The sequence below is a fragment of the Mauremys reevesii genome, unplaced genomic scaffold, assembly GCF_016161935.1.
Source record: "Mauremys reevesii isolate NIE-2019 unplaced genomic scaffold, ASM1616193v1 Contig78, whole genome shotgun sequence".
Taxonomy (NCBI): domain Eukaryota; kingdom Metazoa; phylum Chordata; order Testudines; family Geoemydidae; genus Mauremys; species Mauremys reevesii.
Window position 1 is genome coordinate 253,274 of NW_024100893.1, and position 23,052 is coordinate 276,325.

The following is a 23,052-nucleotide window of genomic DNA, read 5'->3' on the forward strand; positions in this document are numbered from 1 at the left end:
GAGCCTGCCATCCGGTACTTACCAAGAGGAACCGATGGTGGTTGAGACCGCCGGCGACGCTACGACGACTCAGGTCTTCTCCATTTGAAGTCATCTTACCAAAAAAATGAAGGAAACTATCAGCACTTCCAAATTCATTTAAATATTGCAGAGATGCTGCCAACATTTTCTCTGGACACTTCAAATCCTGAAAAAGCAGAATACATAACATTTTAGCAGTTTTTCTTACAAAGTCCACTTCAGCAAGATTCCCTGGGGCTTACAAAAGTTGTGCATTTATTGCAGTCAGTTAGCTTCATTCATTAAACACACAATATAAACCATTCTGTTATGTGGCTTCAGTTTAAAGAAAAAAAGAAGCAGCACAGAGATAATAGTACATCTTGAAGAACATGCTTTTTAGTGCTTGGTTGTTCAAAAATGTAGTCAGACAAACAACTGTCGCAGTAATTATTTATGATTAAAAATATGTGAAGGCTGTGGTGACTTTGCATTAGAAAAAAAAAAAACTCACAAACAAGCCAGCTGAGGCGCAGCTCCCAAAACCCGCTTGGTTACCTCCCCCCCGCCAGTCTTGAGCCCTGTGCAATTGGCTGAGGGCCAGCCAGTGCCGGGAACTGACTCGCTCCCTGTGTCTATCCCCCCCGCCCCTCGGAATCGGAGTCACATGTACACGTCTCCTCGCACCAATTCGCTCGCTCGCCCGCCCGTCTGCCCGGCCCCCTTTGTGTTAAGGGGCATCTAACAAACCGGCTCTGGGCCTTGGGTGCTTTACTTTTTTGGTGGCGCGTCCGTGTGCGGTTCAGCGTTTCCTGCTCTGCTGTCCCGGTGAGTGTCTGGGAAAAGGGGGGCGCGGGTCTGAGGGGGGAGATCCCGCCCCAGCGACACCCGGGGGGGCTGGTAGAGGCGCAGCGACACCCAGGAGCAGGGGGGAATTGAGGGCGGGGGGCAGGGAGATCCTCAGCCCCAGAGACACCCGGGGGGGGGGAGGGAAGGGGATGGGGGGCCGGCACTGGCAGAGACCCATCGTGGGGTGTAGGGGAAATGGGGCCTGGGGGAGGTGTAGGGCGCTGGGGGGGGGAGACAATTGGGAGGGGGCTGTGGGTCGCAGACTGGGGCTGAGATTTCCAAGGGAGTTTGTAGCGGGCAGGGGGCGGCCAGAGTAGCAGGACCATGGACAAAGAGGCATCAGAGATAGTGACGTAAACCGCAGGCAGTTCCCTTCAATTAACACAGTGGACAGACCAGCACCGAGTCCATAAAACCTGCATGTGTAACACCCTAGCGCAGGGATCAGCAACCTTTGGCATGTGGCTCGCCAGGGTAAGCACCTGGCGGGCTGGGCTGGTTTGTTTATCTGACGCATCCGCAGGTTCAGCCGATCCCGGCTCCCACTGGCCGCGGTTCGCTGCTCCAGGCCAATGAGGGCGGCGGGAAGGAGCAGCCAGCACATCCCTCGGCCTGCGCCACTTCCCCAATGAGACACACCCCAGTAGCTGATTCTGGCCTGAAGACCTGCAAGCTCCTATTTGCTTTGAATAGAGACAGGACTGGGGAGAGGGCACCCCAGGCACTAGGCCTGAAGCACCCAAGCCCTCCACTGCTGAGAGCTCGGTATGGATAGTAATTAACAGCGCCCTGCAGGGGCCAGAGCGCAAGGGCTGAACTAGCTGGGGACTGGCGGCGCTTCTGCTGCTCTGTCTCCTGCGCCGGCTCTGCGCCCCCTGCTGGGCTAGGGCTGGTCCGCACTGACAGTGCTGCAGCCGCTGGGGAGGAGCCGGTGTAGTGTATTAAACTGCTCCATGTAGGAATGTGCTACTGGCAGCAGTTACTGATACAGAATGGATGGTAAGAAACTGCTATTGTAGTAAACTGCTACCTGATGTAGCAAATGCCGACAGGGAGCATGTCTTGCACTATAGTGTATGTGAAATTGCTACATGTAGAAATGTGCTTCTGTAGCAGTTATTTATGTGTATAAATTGTAAGAAGCAGCTTTTGTAAAAAGATGCTACTTCCCTCATAGGTCATGTTTTCTAGATCTTGAATAATTTTTGTTGCTCTTCTCTGGACTTTCTCCAATTTGTCCACATCTTTCCTGAAATATGGTGCCCAGACCTGGACACAATCCTCCAGTTGAGGCCTAATCAGCACACAGTAGAGTGGATATCCCAGAGTGATGATCTGTTTTTTTTTTTGCATAGATCCCTTTCCAGAGTACTTGTATTCAGCTTGTGGTCCAGATCCCTTTCCGCAGTGCTCCTTCCTAGGCAGTCATTTCCCATTTTGTGTGCCTGCAGCTTGTTATCATTCACAAACTTGATAATTGTACTCTGTATGCCATTATCTCAATTATTGATTAAGATTTGGAATAGAAACTTATCCAGAACTGATCCCTGGAGAACCCCACTCGTTCTGCCCTTTCAGCCTGACTTAGCCCTTTCAGCCTGTGAATCACTGATAACTACTGTTTGAACTGTTTTCCAACTAGTTTTGCACCCATCTTATCTTAGCTCCATCTAGGTTGCATTTCCATAGTTTGTTTATGAGACGGTCATGGGAGACCGTATCAAAAAGAGAACTTTAGATTATACTTAGATATACTTTAAATTCTAGAAAGTAAATCACAGAATACAGTAGTTTGTAATTGTCACCCCTTTCCCCCAGGCTGTGGCAGAGTCATTCCCCGGGCTGCGCTGCTCGCGGAGAAAAGACGCCACTGAAGAGAGACCACAAGAAAAAAAACACCCCTCCCCCACCTTTTCCTTCCTTCTCCACCTCCTCTGCTGCCACCAGCTGGGCTTTAGAGCCACCAGGAGCTCTCCCCACTAGATTGTGGCTTTTGTGCTGTTCTGTCGAGGTCTCCTTGGATGTCCTGTTGTGATAAAACTGAAAGCTTGGAAGCAGAGCCGGCTCCAGGCACCAGCCGACCAAGCACGTGCTTGGGGCGGCACCTTGGGGCGGGGCAGAGCTTGGGGTGTTTTTTTTGGTTTGTCGGGGCAGCGCTCGGGGGGGCGCAGGGGCTTCGGGCAGCGCAGCGCTCGGGGCGGGGGCTTCGGGCGGCGCGGCGCTCTTCTTTTTTGCTTGGGGCAGCAAAAAAGTTAGAGCCGGCCCTGCTTGGAATCCATGTTAACTTCCAAGTGACAGGTGCCTATTGTAGTGCTGCATGCTTGGTTTCCAGCCAATGGTTCCCTTATTTCTTGGTGGCATATTAATTATTATTAATAACAAGTCCAGTAGAGCCTAGAAGCCTCACGTGAAGTCAGGGCCCTGCTGAGCCAGAAGCTGTACATAGAGTACAAAGAGTTTGCAGAGGGTGGACAAAAGGAAGTATCCCCATGATTTGGGGTATGTTTACACTGGAAAAGGGGGGTGTAATTTCCAGCTTGTGTAGACATACCCATGCTAGCGCTGATCAAACTAGTGTGCTAAAAATAGAAATGGAGCCACAGTGGTACAAGGGGCTAGCCATCCTGAGTGTGATCCACCCTGAGACCTTTGATAAGCACTCATACATCTGACGAAGTGGGCATTCACCCACGAAAGCTCATGCTCCAATATGTCTGTTAGTCTATAAGGTGCCACAAGACTCTTTGCTGCTTTTACAGATCCAGACTAACACGGCTCCCCCTCTGATACTAGCCCCTCCTGGTGCTCATGCTGTTACACTTCTATTTTTAGCACTCTAGTTTGATTCGAGCTAGCACCAGTATGTTTCCTACTGCTGGGCATGACACCTTCAGCATCAATGTAGACGTACCTACAGATGGAGAACAGAGGCACAGTCAAAGTGACTTGTTCAAAGTCACCCAGGGAGTCATTGACAGAGCTGGGAGTTGAATGCATGTCTCCTGCTTCCATACAGTTGGATTGCCACTTCACCTGGAGGTCTCAGGACAGTAATAGGCTGATTAGGCCTCAGCTGGAGTATTGTGTCCAGTTCCGGGCACCACATTTCAGGAAAAATGTGGACAAACTGGAGAAAGTCCAGAGAAGAGCAACAAAAATGATTCAAGATCTAGAAAACATGACCTATGAAGGAAGATTGGAAAAATTGGGTTTGTTTAGTCTGGAGAAGAAAAGACTGAGAGGGGACATGATAACATTTTTGAAGTACATAAAAGGTTGTTACAAGGAGGAGAGAGAAAAATTGTTCTCCTTCACCTCTGAGGATAGGACAAGAAGCAATGGGCTTAAATTGCAGCAAGGGAGGTTTAGGTTGGACATTAGGAAAAACTTCCTAACTGTCAGGTGGTTAAGCACTGGAATAAATTGCCTAGGGAGGTTGTGGAATCACCGTCACTGGAGATTTTTAATAAAGGTTAGACAAACACCTGTCAGGGATGGTCTAGATAATACTTAGTCCTGCCACGAGTGCAGGGGACTGGACTAGAAGACCTCTTGAGGTCCCTTCCATTCCTATGATTCTACTGTTGTAAATGTCCTGTGTCCCATGAGCATGAGCCATTAAAGAGCTGCATGTTAATGTAGAGCATTGTGATGGTGTCACATAATGACTGTGCCCCAGGACACACGATAGTGTCCTGCAGTGTGGCATCATCACAACTAAAGATGCAAACAATGCAACACAGTATCATGGTTCCCTGGCTGTCATCCCAGCAGGATACCAGTACTTGCCATTGATGCACTTTATAGAATACATCTATACAGACAGAGAGACCATTCATCCCAGCCTGAAATGCAGCTGCTTCTGGAGTGGAACTTGGCAGCCAATTTGCACCACAACGGTGTGACACAGGCGAGACAGTGAAAAAAAGTCTCCTCCTGTCACAACTGCAGGGGCAAGATGGGTCATCAGGATGCAATCGCCCACGCTGGCCAGGTCAGGAGGGTTAAGCAGTGAGGAAGTGGATGCTTTAGTGATCACACATGGTCAGGACGTTGGTTTTAAGCTTCCTCTGAGAGATGGCAGCACAGTGTCCCTGAGCTTAATGCTTCGGCGCTGGTTCAATACTGACGCCGAGGGAAGGTCTCGGCCTCCTGCATCACCAGCCCAGGAGCAAGAGCTCGCCCAGGACGGCTCAGGAGGTGGTTGCCTTTCCTGCGATGCAGCCGCCTCGCTCTGCATAGGGTTGCCGGGGACCAACAGGGCTGCTGCTTCTCAGTCCCCCCACCCCTGCTGCACTGCGGGGCTGTGCTGCCACCCCTTCCCATCCCGGCAGAGCCCATCCCTGCCTGGGTGGCGTGCGCCAAGCAAGGCTTGGCTGAGTGAGATGGGCAGCTGCAGGTGGGCGGGAGCTGCCGCCTCCTCCTCATCACCAGGGAGCCAGGCAAACAGCTGCCACCTGCAGCCCCGGAGCAAGCTGGGCTGGGGATATGGGAGGGAGGTGCGGAGCCGAGAGTCAGCCGGCGGCCGCATGCAAAACCCAGCTCCAGACTCCGAGTCTGTAGCCCAGTGCTGGCTGCGTGGAAAGGCGCCTCTTTTGGAAAATGCGCTGAGGGGGAGCGGCTGCTCCCCCGCTAGCTACTCTACTGCTTGTGTGCCTACAGTTTGTCCTCTCAACTTTCCCCTACCCGGTTAACTCAAGAGTAAATAGGCCAGCTACAATTCTGATTTCAGCAGCAGATCTTTTCACCCCTCTGGATCTATAACCAGGTGTTAGATAGAAGTTGGTGTGCCTCCCACCACTCTTGTGTGGGGTAGTGTACAAAAGAGATTGAGAAATTATTTTTGCAAACAAACATTCCATTCCTACATGGAAACTATTGATGTGCTTGATAAATGGAAGTATGTCAACAAATTCTTTAAAAACAACTGTGTGGTAAGCAACACCTTTGAGAAACCATTCTGTATTCATCATCCCCCGTAACCATGTCATCAAAATCACCTGGATGACTGCTTGAAACTCTTGACACTCCACACTCCACCTTTTCCGTGTATGTGACCTTCACTTAGGTGTTATGAGGCTTGTTAGATACATTGCCTCCCATTTCTCCTACCTCAGAGGTTTTCAGGGTCATCCACAGCAGTTTCCTTTTCCAGGTTTCTCTGTGATATGTTTTCCTCACCGAATTTTGGAGGCTTTTTAAATACTTTTAGTTGGGAGATACTGTACAACTTTGTAAACCTTTCCATAACTTGTTTTCTAATGTAACTCTTTTGCCCTCTACAGCGGCAGTTTGTATGGTCCCACGTAGGTAGGTTGTAGCTGCCCTCCCTTTCTTGCTTTCCTTCTTGCATTCAGTAACATGACAGTGTCACCAGCCTTGAATGTTATTTCCCCATGTTTACAAGTCTTAGTTTTGGCGTACTGTATTCGTTGCTTTTCTTGTGCTTTTGAAATATTATTAATAGTCAGTTTAGTTTCAGCATCACATCTAGCTTCAATTTTCATGATGTACTCTTTGGAGTATTCTTCATCAAGTTCCTCAAAGTCTGTTGGCTTTGGAAACAAATGGAAAAGGAGTTGTGTTTGTAAAAAGAACCATTGCAGAATAACATATGCACCTGAAAGCTGAAGGACACTTACCGTGTAGTTATCTGAGATTTGGTCTGGGAATCTTGCCTCAAAGCCATACAGTAGTCGATAGGGTGACAATTTGGTTGTTATGTTTGGTTTTGTTCTCAAAGAAAATACGTCACCAAGAAATTCATCACAATTAGTCACACTGTCATCAACCAACTTGCGCAATGCTCTGTAAAAAATGGGGATGGATTATTTGTGGGGGAAGGAGAAAGGACTGTCTTTACTGAGAGAAATTGTATGCAATCGAAAAGGCATAAAGAGGCCATCCTAGTGCAGTGGGATGTGACTTTAAATAAAAGACAAGTTGAGTTTCAATGCACTAAACATTTGAAGCAATTTGTAGCTTCTGTCATAGTGTATTCTCCTTTCTATTAATACTGTAATTTTCCCTGCCCTAAAATTACCTTTTGATGGTTTTGTTGGTGTTTTCAGCTAGTCCGTTGCTTTGTGGATGGTATGGGTTGGTGAAGCTATGCTGTAGTCCCAATTTGTTGCATATCTCTAGGTTAAGCTGAAAGGAAAAACCATATGCCATAAACTTTTCTTTGGACAGGTTTGGTGTCTAACCCTAACCCTAATCCTCTCCACTGATACCTTACATGGCATGCTTTATATGTAAGATCACAATTATATGAAAATGAGGAACATGGGGCACACTCTCCCAAGATATAGAATGTCACACATTCATTTTCTGATATAGCTGTAAAACTACTCTTAAAAGGTTTTCTAAATAAATCACTGTTTAAAAATGTTTAGTGTGTACCTTCTAGAAATGAAACTTATATCTAACTCTGAGTTGTGAAGAATATGTACTAAGGCTATAACAACCAACAAGAATGGACTTTTATCTAGAAAACCATGATTAAATTGAGTCTTCCTGACTAATTGATTTAAATTATGATTTAAATCAATTTGATTTAAATCAAATCCACCATGGTTTAGGGCCAGTGTCACAGCCTTATGTACATGTTTATTACTCAAGAAATCTTAAGTGACACTTTCGCTGTATGACAAGATGCTTAGTCGCCATTCTCAAAATACCCATTAGACCAGGGGTCCCCAACGCGGTGCCCGTGGGGGCAGCTAAATGCGCCCACGTCCTGACCCCTGGTGGAGCACCCACCAAAATGCCGCCGAATTTCAGCGGCATTTCGGCAGGAATGCCTCTCGATGACGCTGCTTGTCGCTGACAAGTGACATCATCAAGAGGCGTTGCCCCTGAATTTCGGCCGCAACGCCTCTCGATGACGCCGCTTGCCGCCGACAAGCGATGTCATCGAGAGGCGTCGCCACTTCAGCTTGTGCTCCACCGCCGCCGTGGTCCTTCGTCTGGCACCCGCCAGACGAAAAGGTTGGGGACCACTGCATTAGACAAACACTTGATACCAAACACATTTTTGGAGAAGAGAGAACCAACCCCACATTCCTATATTTTCAGGACTGTTTAAAAAATATTTTGCAAGTGGAATTTCATGGCTATTGCATGAAAAACCTTAATGAGAGTCTGAACATTTAAAAATAAATCTTTAGTAGTCCCTTTCCACTGCATAGTAGGTCATACCGTCTATTAATTAAAAAAAAAAAAACATTGAATGCACACAAAACATTGAGAGCAGTGAAAAACATTATAAATAGTATGTGAAATACTTAATTCCTTTGGAAAGCAAGCTCACAGGCAGAAAATCTACCATTGTGCTTTATACAGACTTCCACTTCTGTCACTGTTTCACACAGCTATGGAGCAAAGAGGTATCACCACAAATTATACTCAGAACTGTGATACTCACGTCACCTCATTGTGCTCTCATTTAATTTCTGAGACATTTTCTTTAGCCTTTGTCTTCACTGTTAAAACTTAACTGGTCTTGTGGTGTTTTCATTAGTGTTATTAGCAGTGAGAAAAAGGTCTATGTCTGCATAATGGGGACAAAAGATATATTATACACACCTGGATTATTCTTCAGTGGTTGATAATGTCAGATCCTTCTTGTTCTCGGTATGCTGAGCAGAGCTGAAGTGTCTTCCCATCATCCAGATTGCTGGGACAATCACTTCTCACTGTTCAGTCTTTGTACCTCAGGTGTTTCTGGTTGTTCTTGTAGGCTGTCATTGTCCACCTTCCCCTTTCCCCCCCCCCCCCCAATTTCTGGAAGGCTCTTGTGCTGTGACCTGAGTCAAACAGCACCCACTGTGCAGAGGTCAAGTAGTCCCCATTGTATAACACTATCGTTCAGAGGTTCCTATTGCACACAGTTCCTGGGGTAATATGTCTTTGTGTGTTCCGTCAAATAAGCCACTAACATTGTCTGGCCTCATCCAACAGAGCACATTTGAAATACAGAGACATGGTCAATATTTCTTGCCTCAGGTATAAATGTTACATGCATACAGGCTGGATAAACACAGTCAATAGGTCTAAAGTTTTGCAATGATACCCCACATCAGCCATCTTGCATAAAGTATATATTAGCTATGTCATATCCAGATCATAAGCATATTTTCCTAAAGAATGTAGAGTATGATGTCACACCCCACATGTATGTTTGCTGCTCTGCAAATAGTAAAGGAGCATGCACCTTTGGGTGCGAACGCTCATGACAATAGTGCAGAGCCATGCAAGCTCCATGATTCTGTGTGAGATGGCAGACAGTGAGGTGGGCCAGGCATGTTTGTGGGTTTAGGGAAAAAAAAGTAAACTTTATGTATGGGATACGTATATTAGTGGATAGTTAACAATGCATTACAAGAAGTTGGATCCCATGGCCAACACCTCCCCTGTCTGACCTGTCTGGTCTTTAAGGTGCTACCGGACTCCTTGTTGTTGTTTTTTTGTGTATACAGACTAACATGGCTACCCCCTGATACTTGGCATAGTAACCGTAGTGACTCTATGCTGACTAAGTGTGGGTTAACTCAAGTTATAAGTGTAGATATGGCCTTAGGTATATGAAATGTTTGGGAGTATGAGGGTAGACTAAGATTCATTCAGGTGTTTAGGCTCAAGGCATTGGAACTGGCCTTACTGCACCCTGCAGCAGGGCCGCCCAGAGGGAGGGGCAAGTGGGGCAATTTGCCCCAGGCCCTGCAGGGGCCCCCACGAGAGTTTTTGGGGCCCCTGGAGCGGGGTCCTTCACTTGTCTGGGCCCGGGCCCCCGGAGCGTCTTCCGCTCCAAGTCTTTGGTGGCAATTTGGCGGCTGGGGGTCCTTCCACTCCAGGACCTGCCACCGAAGACCCCAGGCCCCCTGAATCCTCTGGGTGGCCCTGCCCTACAGACTCAGGAACAAAGAGGCACATAAAAAAGATATAATTTATTTATTAAAATGTCTTGACTCAAGGGTGTGTAACTCATGATTTTAGAATTCTTGTGGTTGTCAAGATATCTTGGGGTTGTAAATGTGTGTTCATTATATTTTGAAAGGCAAAACTATGAATGGGTTGAACAAACAATTAGATCAGTCCCTCAGGATAAGTACATTGGCTATTAGCCAAGATAATCAGGGATGCAGGCGCATGCTCTGCATGTCCCTAAACTGTCCCTTGACTGCCAGATGCTGGGAGTGGACAATGGGATGGTTCAATGAGTCATTGCCTGGTCTGATCATTCCCTTAGAAGCACCTGGCGTTGGCCCTGTCACAAGACAGGATACTAGATTAGGCGGAGTATTGGTCTGACCCATGATGGCAGTTCTAATTTTCTGCAAAAATTAGAATAGATTTTTTTTCCAGGGGAGAAAGACATTATAGGTAATAGTATCCTGCCTTTATTGAATATTTGAGAATCAAGTTGTACACAATGACATGCGGAAAAACGCTAAGAGCTAGACTGAGAGGCAGAATAGCAGTTGTAAATATGCAATCCCCATTGGTGGATTGACTCAAACAAAATTTTGACACTAGGCCAGAAATTCAGTCAGCTCTAAAATGAAAAGAAAAAATTAAATTTTAAAAATTCAGGAAATCCCAGCAGCAGATAAGACAACTTGGGAAACTGCTTAGAGACTCTGTGCAATCAGATACAGTGATAAGGGATTCTTTGTTTCTGACGGGATATGTGTAAAATGTTTCACTGAATTAAGTCTCAGGGATTATCTACACTGGCAAGTTAAAAGTGCTCTAACTTGCTGGCTTGGGTGTGAGCTCACACTCACACTCACACTCACCCCAAGCGTAGAGAGTGTGTTACAGGTCCTACACTGCACCAATCCACAGAGAATGAGAGTTGCTACTCTAGCCTCTCTCTGTCACGTGTTGCCAATCTGAAGCATTGATAAATAAGACTAAGATTTAGCCACAGGTATACATAAAGATTCATGGCCCAGGACCTGTCCATGACTTTAGACTAAATTGCTGCTTCTGGAGGGGGCTCTGCTCCAGTGCTGGGGGTTGACTGCCCCTGGCAACCACTGTTCCCTGGGGACTGCTCTCCAGACAGCCTCTGGGGCCACTGCTCTGGCCACCCCAGGACCACTGTTGCTTGAGCGCTCCCTGGAGCCAGCCATATCAGCCACTCGGGTGGTCCCCTGAGCTAGCTGCCCAGGGACACCTGAGCAGTGGCTGGTGCAGCTGGCACTGGGGATCACCTCAACAGCTGGCCCCAGGGCTGCTCCAGCAGTGGCCAGTGTGGCTGGTCGCGAGGCACCCGTACAGCTGGTCTCCAGCCACTGCAGAAGTCTTTCAGGCCATGGAAATTCACAGAATTCATGACTTCTGCAACCTCCATGAAGGAATCGCAGCCTTATTGATAAATGAGCCAGGACTAAAAAAAAAAAAATTGATTGTTTTTCCTCTTGACCTTTCTGGTTTCTGAGTCTTCAGGATGGAATCAGGTCGTGGTTGTATTTTCAAATTTTTCTCTGCATCCACAAAGGCTGGAAACGTAGCGTTTTTATAACATCGTGAGAGTTGGCAACATGGTTTGAAACTTTCTAAATCCCTTAGACCAGGCCCAGGGTTGAGGAACCTGCAGGCTGGATCTGGCCCATTGCTTAATTTCATCCAGCCCATAGGTTCCCAATCCCTTCCCTAAGGGGTAGTGAGGACATGGGGATCTGCTGTGTTTGCTGCCAGGGCCCCGAGCAGGGGAAGGCAGCAGCGGCTGCACCTCCTCCTTGGCACTGGCCCCACTTATGGCGATGCTGGGCACAGCCAGGCTTCTTGTCCAGCTGCCACCCTGCCCAACACTCCATTGGCGCGGCCCCACTTCCTGCCTGGCCCCAGAGGCAGGGACAGCCCCAGCGACGGCAACGCCAAGCCCCGCAACAGCCGGGGACATGCCCAATCAGGGGGCTGGAGGAATGTGCCCGTCAAGCTGTCACTGACAGGTGAGGAGGGGCCAGGGGAGCCCCCAGGACCAAGCTTGGGCCTTGCCGAGCCCCAGGTCTGATCCACTGCTGACTGTGGGGCCGGGAGGAGGCAGTGGGAAGGTGGAGAGGGACAGTGGTGGAGGGGAGAAGGGGGCCGGGGCCAAGAGCCAGGCTTTGTGAGGAGACAGGGAGGGGGTAGGTGGGGAGCATGGTTTGGGGGGGGGTATGGGGCTGCTTTGGGGAGAAGGGGGAGATGGTTCAAGGGGGTAGGGGCCAAGGGTTGCCAACTGGCTAATTAGTAATCACACAAACCCAAACACCCTTGCCCTGCCTCAAGGCCCCACCATCACCCCACCCCTTCCCGCCTTGCTTATACCATTCCCCCCTGCCTCCGTCACTTGCTCTTATCCATCCTCACTCACTTTCACTGGGTTGGGGGGGGTGAGGGGTGCAGGCTCTGACTGGGCGTCGCTTATATCAGGTGAAGAGTTGAAGTGCCCATTAGGATGTGGAGAGCATATAAACAATTTGATTTCTACTACAGTGGTTGCTGATTTGTATGTTGTGGTGGGGTAGAGTTACTGTTTCACTTTGTGGCTAGAAGAAGGATGGTCCTCAGGACCCCTGAGGTTTTTTTCCCCAGATGGAGAGTGATGTCTAGTGGTCAGAGCACACATTTTAAATCCAGCCCTGGGGGAAAGTTGTCTAATGGTTAAAATAGAAGATATGTCAGGATGCCTGGGTTCTGTTCCTAGCGCTGCTACTGACTGGCTCTGTGAGCATGGCAGGGTGTTGGTTATTGGCTCTGGCTTAATTCATCCTCTCGGATGGATGGAAACATGCTCACCCAGCTCAGGAAAGCATCTATGGATTAATAGGTTCTGTATAAGTGCCAAGAATTGATAATCCGTTAGCATTTGCAAAGTCCTTGGAATTCCTTAGATCAGCAGTTTTCACCTTTTTTTCATTTGCGGACCCCTAAAACATTTCAAATGGAGGCATGGACCCCTTTGGGAATCTTAGACATAGTCTGTGGACACGTCCGCAGGCCACAGGTTGAAAACCACCGTCTCTGATGGAGGGGGATAGGCTGTGTAATGCTGTGATGTTTGCTTGAGTCAGATTCAAATGTGTGTGTGTCGGGGGGAGGGCTTCCTTTTCCCTTCCCCTTCCCATCCCCCATTTACCAGCTTGGAGTATAAAGTCTATAAAGTCTATAAAACCCGGTGACAACACTTCATTGTCAACATTGTGCTTTGCCTACCCTAAGTGTGCAAAAATAACGAATCAGGTCTGGGAAAAATAATAATCTCAACTTTTGGGTCCATTTTAAAATGTGCGTTCTGGTGTTTGAGTCTTTAGATTTCATGTTTTCCAGCTTTGGGCTAGAAACCTTTTTTAACACTATGAAAGCTGAGAGTCTCATGCGGCAGGGAATGACAGCCATCCTGAAAAAGGTCGGCTTGTGGCTTTCCATCAGTGTTGGGAAATAACCGCCATTTTGAATCATGGCAAATTTCTGCAAATTTGATTAAGAAAATCAGAGGAGAACCATTTAAAAACACCAACAGCCCTAAAATTTTGCCATTTCTGACCAAATCATGAGAGTTGGCAGCTCGGAGTTTCCTGTAAGGATTTGTGGGCCAGATTCAAGGGTGAGTCTAAGCAGACATGGAAGGAGCAGGGCTAGCTTACGCTTCCTTTCTCACCTCACATTCTGCATGAGCTGAAGTCGGCACTCATAATCCCCATACAGAGCACATTGCAGGTATCTAGTCAGGCCGTGACAAGTGCTGGGTAAGTGGTGAGGTCTGCTTTGGAGAACATTGCACTGTCACCTTATGGGGAGAATGGACGGTACTCCTGGCCCATATGGCACCTGGGCAGATAAAGGTTGCAAGCCTCCTTGGATAAGGCCTCTGGCAGCTGCTAACTGTGCTGTTAATGACACGGTGGGTGAAAAGAGAGGTCAGTGCATCAGTGTCTTTGTTCTGTTCTTAGATCACTGGACAAAGGAGGCATCAGCTGCTATAATGAATCCCAGATCCTGGATACCTTTGCTCATGCTTGGATTCATACATTGGTCTCTTTCAGGTATGAAGTGAACATGTGAATTCCCCAGACTCCTCAAATGCCTTCTTGGTGTTGTGCCAGGTGTTCACCAGGTGGTGCCGTTACACAATTACGGTAGAATCTCAGATGGAAGATCGATCTAAGTTATGCAACTTCCTGAAGTCGACATACTTAGATCTACTTGCAGTGGTGTGTTTGCAGTGGTGACATTATTCTCATTATTTTAAATTGTCCCCTTGCGCTTCTCGTTTCGGTGGAGTACCGAAGTCGACGGGAGAGCAATCAGCAGTCGATTTATTGCATCTATACTAGATGTGATAAATCAGCCCATAATGTAGACCTGCCCAGAGTTACGAACACAAGAGTTACAAACTGACCAGTCAACCACACACCTCGTTTGGAACTGGAAGTGCACAATCGGGCAGTAGCAGAGACCAAAAAACCCATAAAACCAAATATAGTACAGTGCTGTATTAAATGTAAACTACTAAAAAAATAAAGGGAAAGCAGGATTTTTCTTCTGCATAGTAGGGTTTCAAAGTTGTGTTAAATCAATGTTCAGTTGCAAATTTTTGAAAGACCAACCAGCATGTTTCGTTCAGAGTTACGAGCATTTCATAGTTATGAATAACCTCCCTTCCTGAGGGGTTCATAACTCTGAGGTTCTATTGTATCAGCCACCCATTTAGACCTCAAGCCCTTTACGTCTCTCCCTGTGTGTCTGTGCAGCGCCCAGCACAATGGGGCCCCGATCTCAGCGGGGACCTCTAGTTGTTCTAATAAGAAGAGATGCTGCCATCCTAGAATTATCCCAAAGCGCTTCAGACTCAGAGGCAACGTAATTTGTGGGTGGAGCTGCTGGAGCAGGGGAAATGAGGCCGTGAACACCACTGGTCTCTTTGCCGGAGGGGTGGGGAACCTGCAGGGAGCCCTTGGATAGAAATGCTCAGGAGTGAGAATTCCTGCAGGTTCTGAGAGCTTCCTGGAGAGCCCTGGGAATGGAATAAATAGCCCTGATGCCACAGAACAGCTACAGGGGGAGGTCAGGGCCGCCCAGAGGGGGGGGCAAGAGGGGCAATTTGCCCCAGGCCCCGAGCCCCACAGGGGCCCCCACCAGAGTTTTTCGGGGCCCCTGGAGCGGGGTCCTTCACTCCCTCTGGGGGGGCCGGAAAACTCTTGCGGGGCCGGGCGCAGGAGCTTCTTCTGCTCCCAGTCTTCGCCGGCGGGGGGGTCCTTCCGCTCCGGGGCGGAAGGACCCCCCGCCGGCGAATTACCGCCGAAGACGGAGCGGGACCCGCCGCCGAAGTTCAGCTCGGTCTTTGGCGATAATTCGGCGACGGGGGGCCCTTCCATTCCGGGACCCGCCGCCGAAGTGCCCTGAAGACCCGCGGCGGGGGCCCCCCTCCGCCGAATTACCGCCAAAGATCGGGCTGCGCTTCGGCAGGTCCGGCCGCGGTAATTCGGCGGGGCGCCGCGGGTCTTCGGGGCACTTCAGCGGCGGGTCCCAGAACGGAAGGGCCCCCCGCCGCCGAAGACCCCGGGCCCCCGGAATCCTCTGGGCGGCCCTGGGGGAGGTACAGGGTGCAGTGCTCTACGGTCATCTAGTGGCACTCCCCAGCACTGCAGATGCTCGTTCGCTACTCCCTGCTCTTCACACATCTTGCTTCAAATGCTTCCCTCAATTTCACGCTAATCTTGATTTTTATTTTTCCCTCTAATTCCTGAAGATTCCCCTGAAAGAACTGAGATTGTAGGTGAAGGAATGTCTGTAAATATCCCCTTTAACACTGCTGAGCGGTGTGTTCAACTGAGTAGAAGAGCAGACTCGAACCACGCCTGGATGAAATGCCTGGTTTGCTTGGAAAATGGACCTTTATGCCCTGAATTCAGAAACAGATGCAGCATATACCTACATGGCTTAACTCTGCACAATGTGAGCAAAGCTGACGCAGGGATTTACAGCATTACACCTCACCTGAATGGAAACAGTGTCGCTACAAACATCGTGCATCTGGTGGTGCTGGGTAGGTCACATGCACAGTCACTTGAAGGTGCTTCTGCCTATAACAGGGCCCAGGGTCATGGTCTCTCCAGACCTAGGGCAAAATGTCCTGCAGTGTCCTGGAGGCTTTCCCAGCTGCGACTGTAGGGGAAAGCCTTCAATTGGAGAGGGTCCCAAAGGATGGACTCGATATCTGGGGGAACCATGTGTCCCTACCAGCAAGACGCCACCCACTAGAGCCAACAGATTGAAATGCCGCTCAGGGTGGGCTCTGTAGATGTTCCAGATAGGACCACGTTAGCTCATCTGGGCTCTCTGGGTCCGGCCCCCTCTCCATGGGGTTAGATCAGGGGTGGGCAAACTTTTTGGCCCGAGGGCCACATCAGGGTTCCAAAACTGTATGGAGGGCCAGGTAGGGAAGGCTCTGCCTCCCCAAACAGCCTGGCCTCTGCCCCCTCCCACTTCCCACCTCCTGACTGCCCTCCTCAGAACCCTGACCCATCCAACCCCCCTGCTCCTTGTCCCCTGACTGCCCCCTCCTGGGACCCCCACCCCGACTGCCCCCAGGACCCTCCCCATCCAATTCTCCCTGCTCCTTGTCCCCTGACTGCCCCGACCCCTGTACACACCATTGTGCCCAGATAGGCCCCACCCGGGGACTCCCACACCTACCCAACACCCCCCGTTCCCCATCCCCTGACTGCCCCCCCGAACCTCCACCCCATCCAACCACCCCCCTTCCCCTTATCCAACCTCCCCGCTCCCTGCCCCCTTACCATGCCGCTCAGAGCACCAGGACTGGCAGCCACCCAGTCAGAGCCAGCCACAGCGCCGCGCAGTCTAGAGCACTGGGGCAGGCCGGCAGCTCTTGCAGCCCCGCTGCCCAGAGTGCTGGCGGCCCAGTGAGCTGAGGCTGCGGGGGAGGGGGCTCAGCAGGGGAGGGGCCGGGGGTAGCCTCCCAGGCCGGGAGCTCAAGGGCTGGGCAGACGGTCCCACAAGCTCTAGTTTGCCCACCTCTGGGTTAGATACACTCATGGGCTCTGCTGAGCTTGTTGAGTTCAGGTCCCTCCAGTTGTTTAGCTCTACAGGTCGGACTGGGGGCAGTGGGAGGAGAGGGGGAAAAGGTTGGTATTTCCCAAGCACCAAGATGAAACTGTTCTCACTCTGCAGCTCTGTGATCCTCCCGCTCCTTGCTTTTGTGCTTTGATCAGCAGTGAAATAGTTAATGCTAATAATTGGCACCAGACTTCAGAGTTAATGCCCCATTGAGAAGCATGGGGCAGCTCCCACCTCTCAGAGTGATTGGCTCAGGCTCTTTGCAGACTCAAGTGGATGTGTGTGTTACACTCAGGACATGTTTTCATAGGTCTCCCCCCCCACCTTGAATACTAGTAACATTTTTTCCAATGGAAGGTGGGATTCTGGGGAACAAGACTGCAGCCTAAAAAACAAAAGCCTGGTTTCAGATATCGCCCAGGTTGACATCTGCCTACAGGAACCGGATAGGGAAGTGGAGTCTGTCTTTTACTCCTGGAGGAATTCTGTGCCAAAAGATTAAAAATTCTGCGCACAATATTTTAAAATTGTGCAAATTTTATTTGTCAAAACAATAGATTCATGTCAGTTTCAGTTATTTTGGTAACTTATTTCAAAAGATCTGTCAGCAAGTATGTCTGTAACAATACATACACACACAAAAATTCCCCCAAGAATAGGGTGTTAAAAAACCCTTACAACGACCCAGTTCCTGTTTCTCTGTCCCCTCTCCACAGAACCCAGCCGCGGGGTACCCCTAGCAGACACACCAACCTTCCTACTGCCCAGCGTCCAGCTATGGGGCACCCCCCCAGACACCCACACCTTCTACCCCCTCCCATTCCAGACACTCATATGCACACTCCTACCCCCCCCAGAGCCCAGCTGTTGGACCCCCAGCCCAGACACTTGCACCCCCAGAACCCAGGGATCCAGAGGAAGAGACAGCCTGGTGATGGGTCTGGGCTTCTATGGAGTTTCCTGCATGCCGCCTCCTTCCTTCAGGGCATGCTGGGAACCCTCCAGCTCCCTCCCCCTTCTCCCAACAGTGTCTTCTATTTGTGAGCTGGGCTTTGCTGGGTCCAGCACCCCCTAGTTGTGGCCAGCAGCTCTGCAGCCCATTTCTGTAGGGAGAAGAGAAAATTCTGCGCAGAACATTAATTTCTGCACAAATTCAGCAGTGGCACAGAATTCCCCCAGGAGCCCTACGTGGAGCAGTTTGAGATGTGGTGATAGGGAGGCTGGAGGCATGCAGATTTCACACCACGTCAAACCCCTCTTCGCCAAGATTTGTTACCATGATACTCAGGAACACTCTGCTACATTCCCATCTCTTGGAATGGTGCCCAAAGAATCCCCTCTCTGTGTCTCATTCCAGATCGCCAGCCATCTTCCACTCAGGGACCACCCGATTCTCCTATATCTGGGACCACCCGCCGTGAGGGGACAGCCTCTGTGCCAACAGGTGAGGGGATCTCTGCTCACTGAGAGTCTGGGGAATTCCAGTCGCTCTGGGTATGAAAGCCTGGGGGTGTCCAGGCTGGCTGGGCCAGTGACCTGAGCAGGAGGCTGGGGATAACGTTTGGTGTCTGCAGGAGAGAGCTGAGTGGGTTGGTTCGGCAGGGGGCATCACCCCCATCCTGGGCTAAAGGCAGAGAGCGCTCTCAGGGATTTTCAAGCAGGGGTAGCAGCAACAGGGCTTTCCAGTGCCTGCCCCAGCAGCTGAGGTGTCTCTGCTCGAGTGGTGGGGCTGGCCCCACTGTGCTCTTCATTTCCTGCTGCACACAGAGACACCCACTCGCTGGGGGCCACTGGAGCCGTGGGGCTGGGAGTTAATACCCCAGTGAGAAGCATGGGGCAGATTCCTCCCTGTGACACACCCAGGTACAATCTAGACTAATGAGCAGTTGGGCCACCATTGCCCTGCAACCTTGGGTGCCTTATGATGCCTTACTGAAGGAGCTCCCAGCTGCCCTGCTCACAAACAGCCACCAGTGGGCAAGCCACATAGTGTGTGGGTGTATGTGTGCGTAACTGCAGCCTGCCAGCCACACTTGGGTTACACTCGCTTTCATCAGCCTTGGGGATGCTGTGTGGTGACGCAAACACCCCCAGTCCTAGATTTTCCCCCCCCCCCCCCCAAATGTATGCCCTGTACTTCCCAGCCCTCTTCTGGACAATACAAGTTTATATAAAGTCCATTATATCCTTAGTAGAAATAATATACATACAACTTGCCTCCCCCAATGGAGTTTCCCAGACCCTTCAATTTCACCACACTGGATTAGATAAAACAAGTTTAACTAACTACAAAGAGATTTTTAAGCAAGTACAAATCATGAGGTATGAAAGTCAGAAATGGTTACATGAAAAAAGGATAAAAACACAACTGGTGCCTAACTTAAATTGTGTTATATTCAAAGCCAAGTTTTCTCATCACGTGCCGTCAGCAGTCTGACTGACCAAACGTCTTGGGTCAGGACCCTTTCTCCCAGAATCCAAGGAATGCTTCCTTTGTTTCAGATGCCATAAATGTGATGAGCAGTGAGAGAGATAGGGGTGCCTTGGGGTGATTGTCCCTCCTTTTTATATTTTCAGTCCCCCTCTTGGAAAACATTTCCAGCTGGCTACCAGGGACAAAAAGTCTAGGGGAAGGATGTTCCTTGCTGCTTTTTGTCCCCTCTCTGAGCTTCCTTTGTTTCCCTTCCTGCTTGATGACTATTTACTGTTTAAATGAAAATTAAGCAGAACTCACATTCCTTTGCTTAAGCCAGACCTGTTTGCCCACCTCAGTTTGGAACAGGTGTTAACACCAGCATATGGTGGGGAAATCTTAAAACTTCACATCACAATGTTGCCACACATTTTACCAGGAAAATGATGACAGGCAGATTGAGTTTTCAAATGATACCTCCCAAGGCATACTTTGTACAAAGATTACTACAATAGTGTGTAGGGTGTGGACACAGGTACATTCTGTCCATCCGTCCCCACCCCAGGTCAGGCAGTGATTGTTTCAGGCTCTCTGCAGACCCAGGTGCTCATTGAGATGCCACAAAGCAAGAAAGAATTGCTGATGAGGATAATGAGAGAGAAAATTAAGACCCAGAAAAGATGCAAAGTCCAGAGACACAACTGGACAGAGAACAGGAGGGATGGTGGTGGCGTGGCATGGTCTGGGACATGGTGAAAGCCAGGTGGGTGCTTCTCTGTTGATCAATAGCAATGGGAGCTGCTGCTGGCCTAATGCCCGTCTCACTCTGTTTGATTGCAGGGCCCATGGACTATCACATATTATTAGGGATCATAGTGGGGGTGATCATAGTGGGAGTGATTGTCATAGTGATCGTGTTGAAGAAATTTGGGCTGTCCCAGTGCCGCAGAAGGCAAAGCTCTGAGCCTCCAGACAGCAACACCATAGAGCGCCAGCCTCGTCCCGCCCAGCCAAACGAACGCCAAGTAGATCAGGCCCGGCAGGAGCAAGACCTATTGGTGAACGGCAGGGCCCAGGAGGACGAAGAGTGTCTGAAGGGGTGAGTGACCCTTCTCTCCTCTGTGAGGAGGGGGCCTCACCTTGTTTATTTAATGGCTTTAATCTGCCACTCCTGTAAATAAAGCACATGGGCACCAGAGATAGGAACCAATTGCTCTGCCAAGACCCCAGGGTTCTGCCATGTCCCTGCAGCAGCTCCTATCAGAGTCTGAGAGGTCAGGAGGGTGATCTAATGGGTAAAGCATTGGGCTGGGACTCCCTGAGTGGCCCTGGGCCAGCCACTGCATCTACCCTGTGCCTGTGAAATAAGGGAGACCCTACCTGTGGGTGAGGTGCCCAGACACTGCAGTGATAAGGACCACATCAGTGGCTATGCAGAGAGAAGGTTGGCAGACCCCATCCCTGTCACTGCCAGCCCTATAGCTGCTAGCAGCGAAGGTCAGAACCCCTGGGCTTAGGTCTTGGTGAGTCAGTAAAGGGAAACTTTGAAACCCGTCTTTAGTGACCACTCAACTCATCAGCAGAAGCCCCTAGTTGCTTTGTGAAAGTGTCTGTCTGATAAGGGTGGAAAAGTTCCACCTTAGTAGATTTGTACTTGGGGTGGGGTGTTTGAGACTGGTCTTTGCCTAATAAGCGTGGTCTCTACTGGACAGATTTCAGTACGTTGTCTTCTATGTAAATGCCTGCATTTGTTTCATCTTAACTCTACCTGCACCTTCAAGACCCTAAATCGTGAAGTTATTGTAACTTATTTTATTTATTGCTAGCATAAGAAGAGCCATAGGACTCTTCTGCACTGAGAACCTGCCCCACCCCTCCTTCTAAAATTTGTTTACATCTGGAACTGGATCAGCCACTCTCCTCAGCAGGGTTTCAGATAGTCACTGAATAGACCAATGGGTTTTCTGTACCAGCACTGAACTCTTAGCAACATAAGGTCCCAAGCAACAAGAGATTAAAAGATCTGGCCTACTCCACCCTCACATGCAGGGGCGCTGGAACAATTTGTACAGTGGGGGGGGGGGCGGGGTGCTGAGACGCATTGAACCAAATTGTAAACCCTGGATATGCTGGAAACCACTTCAAGCCAGGGGGTGCGGCTGCACCGCCAGCAGCCCTAGTTCCAGCACCTGTGCTCACACGGCTTTGTTCCATCTCAGTATGCACCAGACCAGATTCTGCTCTCACATTAATGTAGCTCCAGAATGATGCCTCTGAAACCAGTGGGCTCAGGGGAGATTCTGATCTCTGACCCCAGTATAAATCCAGCCCTCTGTAAATCCAGAGCAAGTTAGAACCACTCTGGATTTATACTGGGTCCTGGATATCAGAATCAGGTTCTGTCCCCATTGACTGCAGTGGGGTCGTTCTGGATCGATGCTAGCGTGAGAGCAGAATCTGGTTTGTGGCCGATGTTTGTCTTGGAGCATTAAACCACTGGAGTGTTGCTCACCACTCGTGAGCATAATAGGAATAATCATCTTTGTACTGTAACTCCAGCATTGCCACCGATCTAGCCACAACCCTTTTCTTGCGCATAAGAAAGCAGCGTGCTGCCAAGCACGTGTAAAACATAGTCTTTGACACAGGTCTAAGTGTCTACCTCAGCCTTTCGTGGCTGGAACGAGACTGCACGCCGTAGCTGACCAAAACCTGGAGGTGACAGTGGGAGCACAACTTGCATTCTCCTCTCCCAAACGCACAGGCTGTGACCACTTAAGCTAAGAATCTCTGTTATGTATTAGCTCTATGGGCTTTAAAGCCACACAGGTGAGCAGTTCTAATTCCAGCCACAGGGCAGCAATATATAGCTGAGACATATCACTGTGGACTCATAAGCGGTACATTGCACTGTGAATTACACTAACTCAACCCTTATTTCAGTGTTGTACAGTTTCTGTGAACTAAGATGCCTCAGACTTTTCAAATCAATTAAATCCAATCAGCAAACTACAGCAAATAGATCTATCACCTTGCATTACCAGGAAATTCACCAGCTCTGTGCTTCAGTTTCCCCATCTGTAAAATGCTGACCTCCTCTGTGAAATGTTTGAGATCAACTGATAAAAAATGCTATATAAGAGCCAGATATTTCTTGTTATTCAGTATTAACAAATCTACTGCCATGCTAAAAACTACTGTTCTTCAGAACACATTTTTTAAGATCTATGGATTTTATACAATAGAATAATTTTTTTTTAAAATCCAGAAATCTATTTTCCAACAGTATCCCTAGTACTACTGAAATGAGTTTCTATCCGGGACAGTATTTTGTTAAATTAATGTCTGGTCTGCCATTTCTGTTAGGCAATTTTTAAAAAAAAAAGCCATGACACTGTTTTGATGTGACAAATGGATGTATTCTAGGTGCTACATTTAATATATTCTGTCCATAAGTTATTGCACTTTATATGTTCATTCCCTCTTTTCTAACTGTATTACTTTTAATTCCTACTTTTCTACAATTTCAATAAACAATTTATTACATTTTTCTATTGCATTTAAACAAAAGTTTGTTTCTCTGACTCTTAAGCTAACAGCCAAACATATATATTTGCAATATGAACAGGGCCGGCTCTGGCTTTTTTGCTGCCCCAAGCAAAAAAAAAAAAAACCACGGCAGGGCTGGAGTGGCAAAGCAGGGGAAAAAAACAAAA

General features: G+C 49.0%; 1 protein-coding gene across 1 annotated transcript; it reads left to right on the top strand.

Annotated features, from left to right (window-relative positions):
• Positions 1 to 780: 780 nt before the first annotated feature.
• On the top strand, positions 781 to 22,849 carry LOC120394783. The gene is made up of 5 exons (XM_039518938.1): positions 781 to 828; positions 13,794 to 13,886; positions 15,593 to 15,889; positions 18,281 to 18,367; positions 20,177 to 22,849. The coding sequence occupies exons 2-5, from the start codon at positions 13,826 to 13,828 to the stop codon at positions 20,437 to 20,439; spliced, it is 708 nt and encodes a 235-aa protein (XP_039374872.1). The 5' UTR covers positions 781 to 828; positions 13,794 to 13,825; the 3' UTR covers positions 20,440 to 22,849.
• The last annotated feature ends 203 nt before the right edge of the window (positions 22,850 to 23,052 follow it).